Raw genomic sequence first — 21,902 nt, forward strand, 5'->3', positions numbered from 1 at the left:
ATATTTAAATGACACACACACATATATGTATATACAATACATAAATATCCAGAAATCATCAGAATCAAGGTCAGGATTCTTCAGCATTCAAGGTAAAAAAGCCCAAGGAATGATTTCCACCAAACTAGTTATTTCACCACAACTTTTCATAAAGTAGGCTCTACAAATAGACATATCGTCTCCAAACTTCTGTTGTCACAGAACATTGCAAAATAGGCTTTTCACATCATTGTTAAATAAAATAATAATGACTCTGGGTGCTCTGGTTGCAAAGCACGATGGGAGTTTATATTCCCTGTAAAAATATGTAGCGTTGCCACACTTTCATCTTGAGGTTGGAATCTTGTGCCATTTTTATCCCAGCTCTCCTCTCTCTCTCTCTCTCTCTCTCTTTTTTGTCACTTAAGTTGGAATATTACTGCAATCAGTAAATTAGAGAAAAAACACTTGCTTGGACATTTTGTTTTGTTTTTACACATGTCTGTCCTGTTGATCATTTTTAACCATTGATTTGTTTTTTGTCATCATGGGCCCTGTATTGAGAGCTTACAGTTTCATGACTAGTTTTATGTTCTCGTTGTTAAGTTGAAAATGAATCTATAAGCTCCTCTTTGACTGAAGATAGAAGTTACAGTAAAAATAAATGATCATTTTGACGTTGGTTTCACCCTTACTTAGATGATAAAAATATATTTTGTAATAGATGCCCTTGTAGGGTTTGAGCACTCTTTAGGGAAGATGTATTTCATCTCCATCCTTGCGTATTTAGTGTTGTACACACATACAGAAACCTACACCTGCACACACGTTCCTTCCAATGCCTGCATCATTTCTATGAGTAGAAAATATAACAACATGGACCATTTTCCTTAGGCCATCTTACCAAGAACATACCTAATTTAAAAAGGGGCCATGCGATGGATTCCAATCTAATTTAAAAAGGGGCCATGCGATGGATTCCAATCTAAACTAGGAAAAGTCCCCCACGTCCTTTGCCCTTGACTTAGCATCGGTTCATCAGCATGATGTTTTATTGTGTTTCCTTACTTGGCTTTTTTTTTCCAGACATCCATGATCAGAACAGTAAGAAGCCAGTAATGGTGTACATCCATGGCGGGTCTTACATGGAGGGCACAGGCAACATGATTGACGGCAGTATTCTCGCGAGCTACGGCAATGTCATCGTGATCACAGTTAACTACCGCCTGGGGATTCTAGGTGAGTGATTCCGTCTCGCTGATCACCGCACAGGAGGCCATGAGGAAGTTCTGCTTTCGGTTTGGGGCTCGTTGATTCTTTTGATTTGGGGCTCATTGATAGAGTAACTGTGTTACTCTAATTCCTAGAAATCTCTACTACACAGAGCTCACTTCATGCTGCAAGATATATTTGTCCCTTAACGTTCACGCAGCGCCGTCTGTTTTTTGTTGTTGTTGTTGTTTTTCAAAGTTTGCACTTTTTAATCCAGGAATTTCATTTCCTAGGATCCGCCTCAAACAAATGCAGCCTCCAAGGTGATCAGATGAACATGATACTTTATTGAAAGCACTTTTCTTTCTGTGGGCTTAGCTGACATAACCCTGTGGAATGAACACAGTTTGGAGACGTGTCTGATGACGCATTTGGTAATAGGTGATAACTTGGTAATGGTAGATAACAGCCATAGACATTAGCTTTCTTTTGTGGTTTTGTAGGTGTGTTAATCAGTTAATCATTTGTCGGAAAATCTTTTACTTAATTGCTTAATGCGTTGTCTGTGTCTGTTGTATCTTGAAGAGTTGCATGGCTGTTGTATTTATGTGAGATGGAATACTCCTATTTGAATTTTGTAATTTGATGGTTTTTCATTTTATGTAAATTTTATGATTTATGATGAAAGGACATTGGCCAAGTGCATAGGAATTCAAGAGCAGCTCTCCGTTGTTTCGGTGTTAACTTCGTTTTTCCCCAACTGGGGGTTGGAAAAATAAATAACCTATTTTGAAGTTAATATTTCGAAGCTTACCTTCTTCTGTGGTTTAGCCTGCTCTCGGTCAGTTCATGAATAATATTCCTAGCCTATGTAACAACGTTCGTTTTCAAGGCAAAAATGCATTGAGAGGATGCAGAAAATTGTTTACAGCAGGGTGGCTATGAGAATGAGATCTGTATGTCACAGGATGGTTATGGTAAAAGCTATGAAAAATAAAATGGACCAACGGACCTGTTTCAAATAAGAAACAGGGCTGAAATGTTTTCTCCAAAGAGGCAAGTATCCCTAAGAATATTTTATTTTCAACTTGAGGTTTTACTTTTGTTTTGAGCATTGTATTTCATTCACTACTGAACACATTCGCCTATAGAAGACCCCGGAGTAAGGGGATGAGTTGTAGATGACCTTCTAATTTAGAAATGCACATCGCCCACAGATGTTTGCAAAGTTGGGCATTTGGGAGCATCGATAAAGTACTGCAAATGTCAGGTTTTTAGGATGAAACACAACAAAAAGCCTCAGAGTCTAGAGCCTTCTTGATTTCCTTTTCTTTTCTCGTCGGTGCCAGGAGCCAGGTCTTTGTGGGATGATTTCCGTGCGTGTTGCACAGCAAGGGTGGCATGCCTCTCTGAATGTTTTTCAGAAGCCTCTGGCTAGTTGACTTGGCTACTGGTGTTTGAAACCGGAAATGTTGTTTCTTGATGTTTTACAAAAGGTCCATTCTAAGGAAAAAGTGGGCAAAGGAAGCCACGGACCAGGGCTTGCTGGTAGCAGCCCTTTCAAAGAGGGCAGTGTGGGCGTCCCTCGGTAGCATCACCAGCTCTGGGCGTGGCTTTCTGAACAAAGCAATGGGCTTGGGTGAGTCCTTGCTTCAGTGGAATAACAAAGCGTCCTCCTGCCTGCACAACACGGTGGTGATGTGACTTAAAAGGTTAGATTTCAAAAGAAATCGATTTTCTCCCCCCGTTGAACGCCAAACTGGTATTAAGCAGCTTAACACAGTGATCTCTTATCTATTTGGCCCATTTGTGAATCTAGAAAAGTACTGTGGGAATTATATACACCTTTATTCTTTTATTTTAAGAAAAGAAGAAAAAATAGCTTGCTTTTAGAACTTTTCTCATTGAACAATTTTAATTTTACCTTTTGCTGCTGAGCGTGAAAAAGAAAAAATCTTGGTAAGATAACAGAGGGCTGTGAGAGTTGTGGCCTGGAAATAAAAGAAGCAGTTTAGCATCTCCAAGCCAGTCTATTTACATTCCACGAATGAGTTAGTGTGAAGCTGTGCACCACAGACCCCCTTTTATCTGATGGAGCGCAGTGTGCCAGCTTTGCTGATTCTACAGGGCGATAGAGATTTTTTAAATGGGACTTGGTATATTGTTATCAGGGACCTTGCACGGGCTACCATCCTCTGGAAAACTGTGCGGTGGCCATTTACTTTTTGCTTGCAGGACATCCCTAGTACCACTCACTAGCACTCTGATAGGAATCGATGTTTTTACCAAAATGTCGAAATAGTGTTGGAGGTTTTTTTTTCAAAAGTAAGAAATGCATACATGCTGTTTCTCTGCCCAAGGAATGGAAAAGCATTGTTTGAGAGGATTACCGTTCTTTTCCAGAGTAACAAATGCTGTTTTCCTACCCAAAAGAAAGGTTTAGGAAGATGGGTGATGGTCAGAGGGAAGCAGGAGGCTGGCGTGGAAAGAACGTAGATTTTTATAATGAGATAAGAACGAACTGCTTGGTGTCTGTGGTGTGACATTGAGAAGGTCAGCTGAGTTTTTCGGAGTCTCTCTAAAAGGTGGTCCCATTCTCGCTGTGGCAAGGTTATTGTACATACCATATAAACATCCTATGGGTTTATGTACGTGAAGTTTCATAGCCCAGCACTAGGAACCAGTAAACCCAGACAGGTGATCATTTCCAGTGTTATTAATAGCCTTGGACATCTTATTAACATGACTGTTGGTCCACTGGAAAAAATCGCGACTGGCCCAAACGGTAATGTCTGTCAAATACTGACTTCTAAACGGAACCACCCTAATTAAACAAAAGCGATGATAAGACGCTCGTAATAAGACACAGATGACAGGATCTTCGCACGTGCTTTTTGAACAATGAATATTTTCTTTAATCAGAACTGCGTCACACAACCTTGCTAGCCATTGAGCATGTAATTTATTATCTAATCCAGGACACTTTGAAAATTGTTAATAATGCTCTTAATAAACTGGGATTATTCCAGGCAAATTGGGATGTACCATCACAGCTATAAAGTAATTATTCATACCCACACAAGATCTAATGAACAAACTGGTGGTCCATTTATTTTCAAAGGAGATCTCTTTTTAAAGCATATTTCCTATGCGTCCTTCTGTATACCTTTGTCATTAGGAAAGCATACATAGCTAAAAGTTGAGTTCTATCACATCTGCCTCTATTTTTTTTCATGGTGATTGTTCAAAGACCATTGCTATATAAGAGGAATCTCCTCGCTGAGGCTTAGCGATGGAAATGCCTGGGATTTATTTATGGGTGGCTCTTACTTCTGCTTTCCTTCATTAATCGTCTCTAATTTGCATCTTCAGTTGGTTAATTAGACCTCCATTCAAATGCTGATTTTAGTTTAGCTGAAAGGGTATTACTTTTTTGGTTATCCTATGATTTGATGCCTCATGCAGGCTTTAAACTATTTTGCTTTGAAACAATCTTATCTCTATGCCTCGGCACGAAACTCATGGAGAGCCCGCGGTGTGGCCATCACTGGACATTGTAGCTGCCCTTCATTTAATCCTCATACACTCCCTTGGAAGGGTTCCCTTATCTTACTTTTGGGGAAACAAAGGCTCAGAGGTGATGGGACGGACTCACAGTGGTACAGGTTGTAGGGATTAGAGCGGGGATTGGAGCCCTGGTCTAACAGTATTAATTAGGTGAACTGCCGTAGGAAACAGTGCAAATCTTTATATCAGATCCAGCTTCTCTAATCGCACAAAACGTCAGATGTGCCTATGGTTGATCTAGATACAAAATTGCGATTCGATGCTTACACTGTATTTTTATGTTCCTCAAAGTGGGTCCTTCATCGCTGATGCATTTTCATCAAATCATCATTGATGGTCTACTATGGTGCATGGTGATGTGGTATTGGTCCCAACGATGGCATCTGTGAAATCAAAGCTCTCAGACACAGTAGATCTAAGGCTGTATCAGCGAGTCAGGTGTCTAACCTCTTAAGCCCATTCTGTTGCCTTGTTGCTGTCTGTGGCCAATCAATGTAATTAAGACAATTGACCCAGAGAATGACTTTGAAACCGCACAACCCACTTTGGGACTTGAACCTATGGACCGGGACTCAAACTCAGCCGGAACCCACATTGGGACTTGAACCCACTGTCTTTTGATTGAGATCACACACCTGGTCTCAGCACTGAACGAAGCTCAGGTTCTTTATGTCTCAGTGCAGAAAGAATTCAGTGAGAGACAAAGTGATAGGTAAGAAGTGGATTTATTTAGAGAGATACACATTCCATAGACAGAATGCAGTCTGTCTCAAAAGGCGAGAGCAGCCTTGGGAGAAACGCACTGCACAGACAGAGTGTGGGCCATCTCAGAAGACAAGAGGCCATGAAATATGGGGTGGTTACTTTTTATGGGCTGGGTAGTTTCATAGGCTAATGGGTGGGAGTATTATTCCAAGTTTTTTGGGGAGGGGGTGGAGATTTCCAGGAATCGGGCCACCACCCACTTTTTGGCCCTTTACGTTGGCCTTGGAACTGTCCTGGCGCCTATAGGTATGTCATTTAGATGCTATTGTATCACAGTGGGCATTCAATGAGGCTCAAGGTCCAGTGGAAGTCAAATCTTGCACCATCTTGGACCTAATTGATTCTAGTCAGTTTATGGCAAATCCTCAAGGGCTATGTCATTCTTTTAGAGGTTCTGCCCTGTCCCCTTCCCTGCTGTTTCAACTTCAGTGGATTTCTCACCTGACAGGTATCTTACAGTCTTTTGAAATGTTGTCCATAGGTTTATATAACTGACTTTTTCAAAGGATTAAAAAAGCATCGGAAAGACCTACTCATTTTTCAAGAAGTGTAGCTACCCTCAAAGTTTTTATCTCAGGGAAGGTTGTGTAATGGTGTTTCTGAAGTTGCCTTTCTCTTTAAGGTTATTAATTGCGTAAGACTACGTAACTTTAAAGGTAAGATGGAAATGGTTTTGAAATAAACGCACAGCAGGAAGAGCATTTGAATGAAAGGCACATGACTTGAGCTCTATGCATGCTGTAATGGCTTGGCCACGTGGCATTCTGGTCCCCTTTGTGGGGTCTTAGTCTCCATTGAAATGGAAGGTGGGTGGGCTGGCATTGGGAGGAAGCCCTTTGACGTCAGCCAGAGCAGTTTCACCCTTACCTGTTTGATACATTGCTGTTCCACGTCAGATTCCGTTCATAAAGGGGGTCCGGAATCACTGGAGGAGGGGCTTGATACCTGCCTTCAGAGACCTGGGATCTGAATTCCAGGTGTGCGCAAGCAGTTTACATCAGGGGTATTTAGTGGTTCTAACATGCCTTAGGTACCGCTGCTGAAAAATGTCAATTTCCGATTTATATTTCTCTTTCACTTGGGAGTTAAAGATGTTTACTATTTGGTACTTTCACCATTTTTTCCCCCTAAAAATCCTTTCTTCTTTTTCTTTTCTTTGTTTTTATCTTTTACTACAGATTTTCTCTTTTTTTAATTAATTTTTATTGGAGTCTAGTTGATTTACAATGTTGTGTTCGTTTCTGCTGTACAGCAAAGTGAATCAGTTATACATACACATATATCCACTCTTTTTTAGATTTTATTCCCATATAGGTCATTACAGAGTATTGAGTAGAGTTCCCTGTGCTATTCAGTAGGTCTGTTATCTATTTTATATATAGTAGTGTGTATATGTCAATCCCAATGTCCCAATTTATCCCTCCGCCCCAATCCCCCAGTAACCATAAGTTTGTTTTCTACATTTGTTACTCTTATTTCTGTTTTGCTAATAAGTTCATTCGTACCATGTTTTTAGATTCCACATATAAGTGACGTCATATGATATTGTCTTCCTGTGTCTGACTCACTTCACTCAGTATGACAGTCTCTAGGTCCATCCATGTCGCTGCAAATGGCATTATTTCACTCTTTTTTATGGCTGAGCACTATCCCATTGTGTGTGTGTGTGTGTGTGCGTGTGTGTGTATACACACCACAACTTCTTATCCATTCATCTGTCGATGGACATTTAGGTTGTTTCCATGTCTTGGCCATTGTCAATAGTGCTGCTGTGAACATTGGGGTGCAGGTATCTTTTTGAATTATGGTTTTCTCCAGATATATGCTGACGAGTGGGATTGCTGGATCGTATGGTAGCTCTATTTTTAGTTTTCTGAGGAACCTCCATACAGTTCTCCATAGTGGCTGAACCAATTCACATTCCCACCAACGGTGCAGGAGAGTTCCCTTTTCTCCACACCCTCTGCAGCATTTGTTGTTTGTAGACTTTTTGGTGATGTCCATTCTAACTGGTGTGAGGTGCTACCTCATTGTAGTTTTGATTTACATTTCTCTGATAATTAGTGATGTTGAGCATCTTTTCATGTGCTTTTTGGCCATCTGTATGTCTTCTTTGGAGAAATGTCTATTTAGGTCTTCTGCCCATTTTTTGATTGGGTTGGATTTTCTTTTAAATCACTCATGGAACACATCTTCCTTATCAAGTCAAAAGTTCATCTATTAAAAAAAAAAGTTCATCTATAAAGAAAAAAATATCGTCTTTCCTTTCAAGGATCTCCATGCTACCCCCTAAGTCCATCCTCTTCCCTCTCTGCTCAGATATCCCCCGATCAGATGTGTGACCGCGAGAAGCTTCCTTTATCCATCCTCAGAGAGAAACTGCACATTATTTAGGGATGGAAGAATGCTGTAAGAAGCTAAATGGGTAGACAGGAAGGATGAAGCATTGCACTGAGGGAAAATATAAAGTGGAAAAGTACAGGAAGTTTGGGAGAAGTGTGAGAAAATGGGGGGCAGAGGCCAGGCACTTGATGTGGGACCAGTCACAACCCCAGAACGGAAAGAGGGTGGAAGGAAAGATTGAAAGCCCTTAGAATAAGACCCTCTGTGGTGGGCGGGGGAGGTGATGGGCCAGCCTAACCACAGGCTCCCGGACTCATTTCTGCAAACTCCCTGATGTGTCTCAAGACGGACTGAGGGTTAGAGGGAGGTATACCCCCTAGATAACACAGTCATAGGATGGACACAGTGCATGGGGGAAGGGAGGGCTGGCGTAGCTTCCCTGATCCTAAAGTTATGCCAAAAAGAAACTAAACAAGATGCTTCCCCCTTGCCCTGCCCCTCCCCCCAGTGTCTTTCATCATCTTCATCAATAGCTCTCTGTGCATTTAACACTCATTCGGAAATGCTGTAATCTGGACTCTGTTGTTGCTCGTGTGTTGCTAAGAACGAGAACTCTGGACAAAAACATCTTAGCCCGGTTTTGTATCAATGATCATTTACTTGGGTTTTCCTCTTCTGCCTCCTGGTGGCCAAAAATGCCCATTGCATTAATTTGATTTGTTCCGCGATTAAGGAATCGGCCTGGTTGTGGATGGCGTCTCTTGCCTCTGGGATTTTGCAGGCACACGGCAGGGGGTAGATATGAAGCCCCTGCGGTGGAATAAAGACCCTGACATGAGACAGATGCCTTTTATGCAGAGGTTGATATGAGCCACCGAACAAAGAGGGTCCCTCGCTGTGAGGTGACAGAGGGCCACAGAGGAAAGTAAAAGTCTGCAGCAAATAAAGACAATGTGAAAGGATGCGGGGTGGTGATGAAGAGGCAGAAGAGACATTTTTATTCAATCTCAAATGCACAAAATTATCGACTAGCATGTGCCTTATGACGGAGCATTTCCTTGATCTCTTTGTGAACGATTCAGAATTTCTTAAAAGAAGTTGGCCTGTTACTTGTACACGCGTAGCCATTTTTGGAAATCACAATGCCCGGATACACTCGATGCTCGGATACTCTTATTATATTTAATAAGTACATATTTTCCACTGAATTGATTCCAGGGTGTCATGTCAGTAATAATCACAACGGGGTATACATTTTTTTAAAACGCTCTTTTCCTGGACATGTTTACATCCAAAACAGAATCTCTTAAGATGATCCGTTCTACGTGAAAGAAACCACTTTCTCTGCTCTGTGTGCTTTCCTCATTTTGCTTCTCACCTAGGAAAAGAAGGCTTGATCATTTTTCGTTGATCAGGATAAGGTGGTGTCTGTCTTAACGGGGAAGAACACACATGAACCTCACTCTGAATGAAAGGAAAGGTGTGATGGGCATTGGGGTATCGGGCAGCGGAGAAACTGGAAAGTTCCAAGGAGGAGTATTCAATTTAAGCGCCAAGATACATTAGCTTGATTGGGGTGAGCTAGAGATTAAGTCTCTGGCAATCATTCCGTCAGATAAATGGTTTTAAAACAATGCCTGAAAGAGAAATACCTGCATTCTTCCTATGTACCTTTTCTTCCTTCCCTAGATGTATTCAAGGAATTAATCCTTCCAAGTCAGATCACTGAAAAATCTCTAAAAGGCAATCAGAGTGGGAGTTTTAAAGACCACAGAGGCTGAAACACTCCAGGACTGGACAAATCGTGGCCTGCACATCATTTTTCTTTTTTTTCCCCTGAAAGTATGCGTTGCACGTTTTACAGGAAGCGTGGAGTGAGTATGCACATGTCCACACTCACCACGGCGGTGATACCGCAAAAGGGCATATTCTGTTCTAATATAACTCTCCTAGTATTGTCCAATCATACGTCAATCAGTCATGGGCTTTATGAAAGTAAATCCTTGGGGACATAAGGCTCAAAGCGAATGTCTGAGGGATCAAAACGTAACGCAGACACGGCAGAGACACCGTGCACTTAACAATGTAAACTGTGTTTTTCAAATAAGGTTACTTAGTAACATATGGATTGCGTAAGTCCCATCTAATGGGTAGGGCAGCTTTTCCTTTGCTTAAAAAAAATAATAATAATAGCTCTTTGGAAAGAAGTGTACAATTCTCAGTATAAAAAAATCAGAACTAGTTTAGGATGGTAGATGCAACATTCCTCTGACATGACAGCCATTAGACAGGGTTGAGCTGGGGTCTTCATGCAAATAAATCAATTGCGAGACTCTTGATCCCTTTAATTATTTGAGACTGCAGGCACTGGTTTTTGTGGTATTCAGTACAGAGGCTTTTATTCTAGGTTCCTTTATTATGGGGGAAAAGGCTGTGTCCTGTGCAGTGGGTCTGGTCATCAACAGGCGGCCTGAATACATGCATTATTATAAAGGTGCACATTTCACTCTAGACAGAGGTGTGAGGTCATCTCCCAGAGAAACACTACGAATTCTACCAAAGACACCCAAGATTTGTACCGGAGTTGGGAAAACAGTTTTGGAATAAAGAATTTTTTCCAGTTTGGGTTGAGAAATGTTTTCTGTCTCTCAGAGTGGCTGCTACATCTTTACTGATATATCCCAGTAATGGTTTAGAGGCTCAGTTGGCATATGACAGATAGATAGATAGATAGATATTGATATAGAGAGGTAGGTGTATATATATATATAATATTTAGATATATAGAGAGGTAGGTATATATTATATAAAGATACCCATAGAGATAGGTGTATATATATTATAGAGATAAATAGAGATAGGTATATATATGATATATAGAGAGAGATATATGTAGAGAGATAGGTATATATATGATATATAGAGAGAGATATATGTAGAGAGATAGGTATATATATGATATATAGAGAGAGAGATATGTGGATATACATATATATATATATATCCTCTTCTCCCTTCTTTATAACATAAACTTATAATACCATGTAGAAATGTCACCCATCTTTTCCTGTAATACTTCTTTGTTAAACCAGGCATAAGAGTTCACATCTGTCCAAAAAAGAATCTTGTGCAAATGGCCTTATCCATTTCTACATTCCTTTTTTCCCCATGCTATCCACTTTCTTAGTTATATTTATTTGAGTCGTATTTATCTGTTTCTCCCCCCTTTATCTCTAGTTAGTTAACTTCCTCGACTTCAATCATAGTGTTCACCAACACGGTTCTCCTGAGGACCACTCATACGTTGTTAGCCTTTTCTAGGACAGTCCGAATTCTTTCAGTGGCCTTTGCTGCATCCTCGTTTTTCTTCATCTTCTTGTAAATGGCCCACTGGTTCGTCTCCACTCCCACCTTTCACTGTCTGTGTCCTTTATTTAAAATGGTTTATATACCATGTTGTGCATTGAACGTGTACAGTTCCATGGCCTTTAGTATATTCACAAAGTTGTACCGCCATCAACACCCCCTAATTTTTGAATGTTTTCATCACTCCAAGGAGAAACCCAATATTTATTCTTCTCAGTCTCCAAGGACTTAGGCGACCGTTAATCTCCTCTCTCCCTATGGATCTGCCTTTCCTGGGCATTTCATACAAAGGGAGTCATATGCTGTGTGCTCTTTTGTGTCTGACGTCTTTCACTGAACATGATGTTTTCGACAGCCATCCACTTGGTAGCATATATCAGTACGTGGTTATTATTTATGGCCAAATATTTACTCCATTGCATGGATATAACATGTTTTCTTTATCCATTTGTCTTCTGATTTGTATTTGGTTTGTATCCACTTTTTGGAGATTATGAATACAATGCCATGAACATCCACGTACAAGTTTTTTGTGGGGATATATGTATTCGCTTCTCTTGGGTACAAACCTAGGAGTAACATTGCTGGGTCGTATGACAAAGCTGTTTAATCAGCTAAGTAACTTCCAAATTCTTTTCTAGAAAAGTGGCTGCACTATTTTACATTCCCACCAGCATGAGGGTTCTAATTTCTCCACGCCCTTACCAACACCGGTTCTTGTCTGTCTTTTTGACTACAGCCCTCCTAGTGGGTGTAAAGTGGTACCATTTGATGTGCATTTCCCTGATGGCTAATGACATTGAGTACCTTCTCGTGTGAGTATTGGCCATTCGTATATCTTCCCTGGAGAAATGTGTACTCGTATTCTTTCCCCGTGTTTGAGTGGGGTATTTACCTTTTCAGTATTAAGTTAAGAGGGTTTCTATGTTTGTTTGCTTGTTTTTTTAAAATGGCGTGTTCTGGATACATGTTCCTTAGCAGATACAGGACTTGCAAATATTTCCTCTCATTTTGTTTTCTTCCCACTTTTGGGATGGTGCCCTTTGAAACACACATGTTTTTCATTTCGATGAAGTTCAATTTATCTCTTTTCTCTTTCTGCCTTTGCTCTACGAAGTCTTCACCTGACCTAAGCGCTCACCACTTTATTCCTATATTTTTTTCTAAGAGTCATACAGTTTTAGATCTTGTTTTAGACCAGATCCCTTTTGAGTTAATTTTTTTTTTTTTCGGTACACGGGCCTCTCACTGTTGTGGCCTCTCCCGTTGCGGAGCCCAGGCTCCGGATGCGCAGGCTCAGCGGCCATGGCTCACGGGCCCAGCCGCTCCGCGGCATGTGGGATCTTCCCGGACCGGGGCACGAACCCGTGTCCCCTGCATCGGCAGGCGGACTCTCAACCAGTGCGCCACCAGGGAAGCCCTAAATCTGCATATCTTTATATTTTTATCAGATTTTGACAGTTATAAAAACAGTTATAAATGACAACCAAAAATGGCTCCAGGTGTTGCCAAGAGTCCCCTGGTGCGGAGTGGGTGGGAAGCATGAACCCGGTTGCGAACCACTTACCTGATGTGTACTTCCCTTCTCTGAGAGCGAAGGCGCACAACGGCATTCTCGTCTTGTACCGAAAAATCCACACTCCGTTCTGTATGGGTTTGTTTCTTCATGTGCATGGTGTTTACTTCCTGTAACCGATTTCTTAGCTCCTTGCCGGCTGAGGTCATAGCTCACATTGTCTTTGTCTCTACTGAGAGTTTACCAGATAATAAACATCTTCTGGATGATTTCTCCTGGCAGTGTTCTGGCCTGCACATTGCGAAATGAAATCTCAGTCACAAAGGAGAAGAGTATATTAACATGAACATTTTTTTTTTTAATTGCAGAATGAGTGAACTCCTAGCTGTCAACATCCAACGTCCTAATTTTATGGAAACCGTGCTTATTTCCACTTCTGCAGCTGTTGCTTTTTCGCAAATACTAAAGGTTTCATTTTCTTCGAAACGTGTACTGATGCTAGTGTCATCAGCGGAGGATTTATTTTCATTCCATGTAGGTTAGCTTGAATGGAGACAGTTTTGCTGGCGGTGTGCATTTGACCTTGAATGAAAACTGAAGGTTTTAAACAGTATTTTAAATCTGCATATCTTTTTTTTTTTTTTTTTTTTTTTGCGGTACGCGGACCTCTCACTGTTGTGGCCTCTCCCGTTGCGGAGCACAGGCTCTGGACGCGCAGGCTCAGCGGCCATGGCTCACGGGCCCAGCCGCTCCGCGGCATGTGGGATCTTCCCGGACTGGGGCACGAACCCGTGTCCCCTGCATCGGCAGGCGGACTCTCAACCACTGCGCCACCAGGGAAGCCCTAAATCTGCATATCTTTATATTTTTATCAGATTTTGACAGTTATAAAAACAAACCAAAACAGTAGAGGTGTCTAACAGAGATTTGTTTTTCTTCAACTCTTTGCATGGGTATTTCAGATAATTATGATCATTCTGAACCTTTAGAACTTCCCTACTAGTTTTAAAAGAAGCAAAAGCATTTTTCCTCATTGGCTACAGAACATATGCCTTTGTCCCAGCCATGCATAGGGCCGTATCTCACATTTTCTTCTTAAATTACGAAGCTGTAAATATAAAGCAAAAACTGCTGCTGTGCTGTCTTCTCTCCACATTTTCCCTCTCTCACGAAATCCAATTGCAAATGCTCCTCGATGCCCTACCTGGGAGTTGCAAAGTGGGTACAAGCCATCTCTAAGTGGAGGTTCCTAAAAGTTAACAAAGAAGATTCATGTGGGTTTTTAAGAAGGGATTTTAAATACATCTCAAGTTTTAAAGTGACTCCTGGACTTTTCAAAAAATGAGCGACCTTCTTCTAATGCCTCGCCGTTACTTTTCAAATTCAGTGGCTTCACACACTGCCCTTTAGAGCAGCTTTGGTTTGCTGGAGTCCAGGGTTTGGGAGGTGGTGTTATTTACTTTTTGTTTTCACGCTTGCTCCCTGTTAATTCAAAGAGATCACTGAACACTCTTTTCTGGTTTTAGACACTGGTGAGTGATGATTGTTTCTTGCACAGAGACTTAACCAGGTATTGTGGAAGAATTTGGTACCCTTGCTCCCTGATTCACGGATGCTGGCGTGACCCTCAGTGGTGGTGGGACCTGCACTCTGCTGAGGTCCAACTTAGAGGATGGATAACAGGACAAGATGGGGAACAAAGATGCCTAAACCCCATGAGACCTTAGCCCACTGCTCGCAGAGGGGTGATGTTTTTTCTGAAAGGTGACCTCATCTTATTGCTTTACCAGCAGACTCTTTGGCCAGTGAAAATAAAACTGTCCATTATAAGGAAATTAACTTTAGATTTTAAAAGAAAATTTCCTAGGATACTTCCAGAGAATCCTACTTGCGAAGCAAAGATATGTATTCCTGAATTGGGGATGGTGGTTGTTGTGAGAGATTCATTGGAATGGAGATAAACTTCCTTTCCTTTTGGCCAACAATTATACTCTTCTTTTCTCCAGATTGGCCAGATGATTGGTTTCAATATAAGGGGGTAGTGTGGGCAAGATTGCTAGTAGTGTCTGATACGACTGGCCCAATTCATTAATCTTCCTTCCTTAATTAATTTACATGGAGAGCCTCTTTACTCTGAGAGAGTTATTTTCTAGTTTTATTGAGATACAATTGGCAAGTAACATTATATTCCTTTTAGGTGTATAACAGGACAATTTGGTATTTGTCTGTGTTGCAAAATGTTTAATAAAATCAGTTTAGTTAACATCTATCACCTCATAGTTACATTTTCTTTTCTGGTATGAGAACTTTTAAGGTCTGCTATTGGGAAATAAAAGTTTTGGCACACGTATAAATTTAGAGAACATGAAACATTTGAAGATAGAGGTGGAACTGTAAACATGTATTATTAGTCACTGGAATTTAGTATTTCTTGAATTTGCAGTGGGATTTCTGTCTGTTAACTTTGGAAGATATCAATGGTGTAAAGTTAGCAGCATTAGCCTTTTATCATTTATCCTGAGGCCATCTGTTTGAAGTTCACATGTGGGAACTCTCCTATCCTTCTGTGGGAAATAAAGATCATAGCAACTCAAAATCAGTAATCATTAAACCGATGTAGTAAAGAGTTCTGTGATGTACATCGTACCTAAAAAGTAGGATCAAAATATTTAATGCAGAAGACAGTAGACTCACCCACCTACCAGCCCATCAGTCAGTTCTTGCGGATGGTAGGCTCTGTATCAGAGTCCTGACTTAGTGAGCCAGGAGTTACCATTTTGGGTTTCTGGATCGTGGAGGAGATGGGGGGTGGTCTTATCGGGGCAGCAAGCAGGAAACCTTTTTCAGGGCTCCGGGCAGCAGCATTTCACCAACCAGCAGAGAAGTGTTTCCTGATGTTAGCATTCCACACTGCAGCACACTGGTGCTTGCCAGTTGAGTCACTTACGTGTACATGACAGGTAAGGTGACACCTGCCTTACTTCCACCTGGCATTAGTGCTCATGGATTCATCTTACTGAACCAAGACATGAAATTGCAGTTCCTTATCCATGTTTAGCAATATTTCGTTCACTGATTGATTCTCTGTCCCCTTGGAATAACTAGGTGTGGGATCCACTTAGACTTTGAGTCTCAAGTCCAAATCGCCATGAAAGTTAAAATGTAACAAGAGAAGTAATAGAAGAAAAGTACAGATGGAGACTTACGATGCAGAGGTGTCTGTTCTGTTAGCAGAGGGCAGATGAGACTGCCTGAGGTCAGGGTTGAATCCGGCTGAAATAGGGACCTCTGGTGTCTACTGCGTCGTACGCATTCAAATGGTTAATTCTGTGTTACGTAAATCTCACCTCAGTACAAGACAAAAAGTTCGAAGCTGGCCCATGCCTCATTGAGCTCCCCTCTATAAAACTGTGTAAAAGGAGCCCAGTCTGCAGCCAGTTCTTAAATGGAACGTATAAGCAAACCAAACAGCAAACCAACAGGCCATGGCAGCGCACACCACATTTTATTACGGGGCCGAACTTGACCTTTTTTTTTTTTTTTGCGATACGCGGGCCTCTCAGTGTGGCGGCCTCTCCCGTTGCGGAGCACAGGCTCAGCGGCCATGGCTCACAGGCCCAGCTGCTCCCAGCATGTGGGATCCTCCCAGACCGGGACACGAACCCATGTCCCCTGCATCGGCAGGCGGACTCTCAACCACTGCGCCACCAGGGAAGCCCTGAACTTGACCTTTTACACCCCAATGTCTCAACTTGAATTCGGAGCGAACTTGAGTTGCTAATTCTATGCTTTTGACCAGGTAAAGACCTCATTTTAAGAAATTTCCTTAAAACTGCAAACTTACGGAAAAGAGAGAATGTTGTATGTATCCATTCAGCAAGTCCATGTTATAAGCATAGTAGTTACAGGGATCTTGGGCTCATATCTGCATGTTTCATTTTGCATTTGCCTCCACTGTTTTGTTAGCAAGTATAGTTTTAATTTATGTAATGTTTAGAGTCCATATAAATGTTAATCATTCAGAGTTTGAGGAGAAAATTAACCACTTACGATTTGCATTTACCACTGTTCACCTCCCACTTTAATTCCTTCAGAAATGACAAAACCGGTTGCTAAAGTAGTGATTTTAAATATTTACCAATATATACCACTGGAATACTTGTTGCTGTTTGTGAAGAAAAGAAATGCAGCAGCATCCTTAGTGATTATTTAAAAAATAAGGAATATTCTTTAAGGGAAAGAATTTCAACTCATCTTTTTGGTAGTCAGTGGCCATTCATTTCTGCTTGTATTGTAACCTGTTAAAATGATGACTTAACAAAGAGAAGGGAAATTAAATTCGCTAGTTATTTTTTAATGCCATATGATTTCTAGTTACAAAGGCATGCTTAAGCCCCGTACTAAAAAGAGGTGAATAAAATAGGACAGGGTTCAAATAAAATTCATTTGGGAAGGTGAATATGTTTTCAGAATGATTAAGTCTTTTGAGATCCCATTTTGGTGTAGTTTTCTACCATTTCTTAATGTATTCTTCATAACCCCCAAATTATTCAGGCTTTGAGCCAAATACCGACATGTTATTTACTTTTGCTTGGGTTGTAATAAAATTTGGGACTCTTAGTGAAAAGATGATTTTCATTAGTAAAATTGTTATTGGGTGTTTAGAGTTGGTGCTTATTTTCTGTTGCTTCTCCAACCACTGGAAATCTTCCTTCACTTTTCTTTCCCCACACTACAATGAGAGATCGAAGGGTGGCCCTATTCCCATCCCTTAAACCTGTCATTTTCTTATCCTTATTAACCTGTGGGCTTGAGAACCAGGCAAGGACCTTTCCCAGAAGAACTGGCCGGGGCTGGGTGCTAAGATGACCAAGAGCTGTGTAATGAGGGCTCCAGGTCAGACCATAAATGCTACCCTGTTCATGAAGACAGGGCACACTGCTTAGAGGTGCACCATCTCAAATGCCTTTGGAACACCTAGGACTCTGGGCACTCACATAATGGGTATGCCATGTGACTTCAACCATTTGTTAGCATGACCTTAAAGGTCCAAGAAATGTATCAATATCATCTGACCATTTCGGGGGGTGGGGCGGGGGACTCATTTTAGTCACAAATGCAGCACATCAAAATATGGATACATCACATTGTGAGAGAACGCGGGTGTGTACATCTTTACGGGATCTCCATCATAGCTTCTTCTTAAAGTTTCCAGTATAATTCTTGCGAGGGAATTGTTTTTTAAAAAGTTTTTAAACGTTTAGGTAGTTCGAAAGTAAAATGTAATTTTAAAAGAATGCTCAGTTTTATTTCGGGCTTTGGGACATTGAGTGGTTCTGGAAACTTGACACCCTTGATCCAAATGCCATATTTGTCAAATTGCAATATTGACCGGACTGTGGCAGCATCTAATATAAATCCTGAAACATCTAGTTACATCCTGATACTTCGTCTTGACCTTCTTCTTGTCTGGCTACAGTCAGCCATAAACAGCTGTATTCTCTAAATCTTCAGGGACGTGAAACATTGAAATCTGTGCAGAAAATGACCATCACGGTTGTCTGGTATCGAAAAAGGGTGTGTTTTTTCGTGTAAAAGGTGGTGGAACCCAAAAGAATGGGGGAAGACACCCCTGAGTGTGTAAGCCACGTACCTCATTGGCCCCAAGAGATTCCTGTTTTGTTTTTTTTGGGTTTTTTTTTTTTCGGTACGCGGGCCTCGCACTGTTGTGGCCTCTCCCGTTGCGGAGCACAGGCTCCGGACGCGCAGGCTCAGTGGCCATGGCTCACGGGCCCAGCCGCTCTGCGGCATGTGGGATCTTCCCGGACCGGGGCACGAACCCGCATCCCCTGCATCTGCAGGCGGACTCGCAACCACTGCGCCACCAGGGAAGCCCTGTTTTGTTTTTTACTTTAATTTTTATTTTATATTGGAGTATAGTTGATTTACAATATTGTGTTAGTATCAGGTGTACAGCACAGTGATTCAGTTATACGTATACATATACCCATTGTTTTTCAGGTTCTTTTCCATTATAGGTTATTATGGAATATTGAGTAGAGTTCCCTGTGTATACAGTAGGTCCTTGTTGATTATCTGTTTTATATATAGGGGTGTGTATATGTTAATCCTGAACTCCTAATTTATCCTTCCCCCTCACCTTTTCCCTTTGGTAACCCGAGATTCCTCTTTTAAAAACCCAAACCCTGGGCTTCCCTGGTGGCACAGGGGTTGAGAGCCCGCCTGCCGATGCAGGGGACACGGGTTCGTGACCCGGTCCGTGAAGATCCCACATGCCGCGGAGCGGCTGGGCCCATGAGCCATGGCCGCTGGGCCTGTGCGTCTGGAGCCTGTGCTCCGCAACAGGAGAGGCCACAGCAGTGAGAGGCCCAAGTACCGCAAAAAAAAAAAAAAAAAAAAAAAAAAATCCAAACCCTGCTGAACCAGAAAGAACAAATAAATTGGCTTGATGTTGAGTGACACAAAAAGAAAAGCGTATCTTTGCCCCCTCTGCCCTGTCTTCCATTTCCTGTCCCACCCTTCACATCAAATGAAACACTGCTGTTTTCATTTCCTCAGTGTACCTTGTAATATTTCTAGGAGTAGATGTGCCTAAGATCCTGCCCTCTCTTTTTGCCTAGGGATACTTTTGGTCTCATATAAATAGACAGTATCCAGTTTGAGAAACATGTAGCCCATTGTAACAAGTGTTATCTTTTTATTCCATCAATTTTTTTTTTTTTTTTTTTTTTTGCGGTACACGGGCTTCTCCCTGTTGTGGCCTCTCCCGTTGCGGAGCACAGGCTCCGGGACGCGCAGGCTCAGCGGCCATGGCTCACGGGCCCAGCCGCTCCGTGACATGTGGGATCCTCCCGGACCGGGGCACGAACCCGTGTCCCCTGCATCGGCAGGCGGACTCTCAACCACTGCGCCACCAGGGAAGCCATCCATCAATTTTATAATGTAAGTGTATTTGCATTTTGAGTGAATACGAATCCAAAAGAAAGACAGCAGTTCATTGTCAGTAAAGGTGTTTTTGTGTATATACTTTTGGTGTGCAAGACAATAGTCCGGGTTTAAAAGAATATTTAATTTTTTAAGTCTCCATTCATGCATTTAACACAAATTCCTGTTGAGTTCATACCACACACGTGCCAGGCTGGTTAGAAACAGGCAACTGATGGCAGGTGCTCCCTGACTTTAGGGCACTTCCAGCTCAATGCAGCAAATAGACAGTTCCTAGTAGTTCCTTCAAGTTCCTTAACCAATTAATTTTGTATGTCCCACATCCTTTAAGTGAGTGTCCATGGTGTGAAATTTCCCTTTGCTTTAAAATAAGATTAAAAAAACAAAAAAGAAAATCGAACAGCTTCCACTCTAAGAAAATAGAACCTAATGTATTGCATCTTGGATTTGTCCTTCATTTCGTTCATAGGGTTTTGGCTCGTCCTGTTGAATTAGTAACCAGTTTGCCTTCCCAAGGGCTCTGGCAGGACTTGGTGTTTACCTCAACATACAGGCAGTGGGTTTCATATTTAAAAGCCAAGACTCTCACACAGCTTCCAGGATCAGGTCATTCTACTTGGTTCCGAGAATGGTTTGGGGTGGGGTTTTTTTTTACCGTCGAATGCACTGCTTTTCCCCTCAGTGTTCTCAGATGTGCAGCCAGCCGCCCTGCCTTTCCTCAGGGCTCTCATTCTGCAGGTGAAAATCTTCTCAAAACTATGATTGTGATCCGTGAGTCAGCAATTTTCTGTAAGAAATTTGGGACTCTCTCTTCATGAATGTGGCCTGCCTCTTTCTAAGCATAATAAAAAGCAATTTTAAAGTATGCCTTTCTTTTTTAAAATTTATTTACGTTTTAATGAAGTAGAGTTGATTTACAATGTTGTGTTAGTTTCAGGTGTACAGCACAGTGCTTCAGTTATATATACATACATATATATATACATATATATAACTATATATGTGTATGTGTGTGTGTATATATATATTCTTTTTCATATTCTTTTCCATTATGGTTTATTACAGAATATTGAATATACTCCCTGTGCTATACAGTAGGTCCTTGCTGTTTACCTATTTTATATATAGTAGTGTGTATCTGTTAATCCCAAACTCCTAATTTATCCCTTTCCCCCTTTCTCCTTTGGTAACCGTAAGTTTGTTTTCTATACCTATGAGTCTGTTTCTGTTTTGTAAATAAGCTCATTTATGTCATATTTTAGATTCCACATATAAGCAATATCATATGATATTTGTCTCTGTCAGACTTATTTCACTTATTTCATGATCATCTCTAGGTCCATCCATGTTGCTGCAAATGGTAAATTATTCCATTTCTTAAGTGAACTATGTTAAGTGAGCCCCGCGTATGTCTGCTGGTTCTATATTAACTGTAGGCTCTGTTTTCTTTTCTCTCCATTTCATTTGGTTTATACAGTTCACTGGGTAACGTCAGCATGACTAAAGGCTCTTGCTGATTTATGTTTGCAACATAAATCTTGCTGGGGTTAAAAAGCAAGGTTTAGGACATCTTTTGGCTCAGAAGTACGGGGATTCATGTGTAAGTCATTTCACAGGTAAGATCCTGGCTTGCTGTGGCAGGCGATTTCCCGAGATCAGACCGCCTCTGAGGTGTCCTTACATATGATATGAGTCAGCACTTAATATGTAATAAATGTGTAATGTCTGCCAAGTTGTGACGGTTAGCTCTTCAGACGCAACCCAGGTGTCCCATCCATCACATAAACTCGTGGAATACCTGTGAAGGGGCGTGAAGAAGATATGTGTGCAGTTACCACAGTGTATTCCAAAGTAGAATTGATCTTTGGTCTTAGAAATTGTCTGTCTGACCTAAAGAGAAGAAACAGAACGAAGAAATTTTGCTGACTATACTGTTTATTGGCCATAAGCAAATTTTATTGGTAATGATCTCAGTTTTTGGTCTATTTAATCAATAGAAATTGATAAGAGGTCAGACGAGGAATTCAGGGAAGGCTTACTGGGGCTCCTGCTGCAGCATGAGGCAGAGAACGAGTAATGGGGGGGAAATGAGCTGGTCGGTTCCTTATATGGGGTGAGGGTAGGGAGGGTGGATCCAGAGGGTGGCTTAGGTGGACTGCCCACCCCCTTGGTGGTGCCCTTTGCAGGG

At 41.4% G+C, this 21,902-nt stretch overlaps 1 protein-coding gene across 5 annotated transcripts in view; it reads left to right on the top strand.

Moving 5' to 3' along the window:
* Positions 1-21,902, top strand: part of LOC137216342 (neuroligin-4, X-linked) — a 345,320-nt gene that overhangs the window by 212,649 nt on the left and 110,769 nt on the right. For all 5 annotated transcript variants that reach the window (XM_067722290.1, XM_067722289.1, XM_067722294.1 and 2 more), the window contains one exon: positions 1,066-1,218. In XM_067722290.1, the coding sequence (XP_067578391.1) occupies positions 1,066-1,218 (153 nt within the window). The remainder of the gene's footprint in view (positions 1-1,065; positions 1,219-21,902) is intronic.

Source organism: Pseudorca crassidens, chromosome X (assembly GCF_039906515.1).
Source record: "Pseudorca crassidens isolate mPseCra1 chromosome X, mPseCra1.hap1, whole genome shotgun sequence".
Taxonomy (NCBI): Eukaryota; Metazoa; Chordata; class Mammalia; order Artiodactyla; family Delphinidae; genus Pseudorca; species Pseudorca crassidens.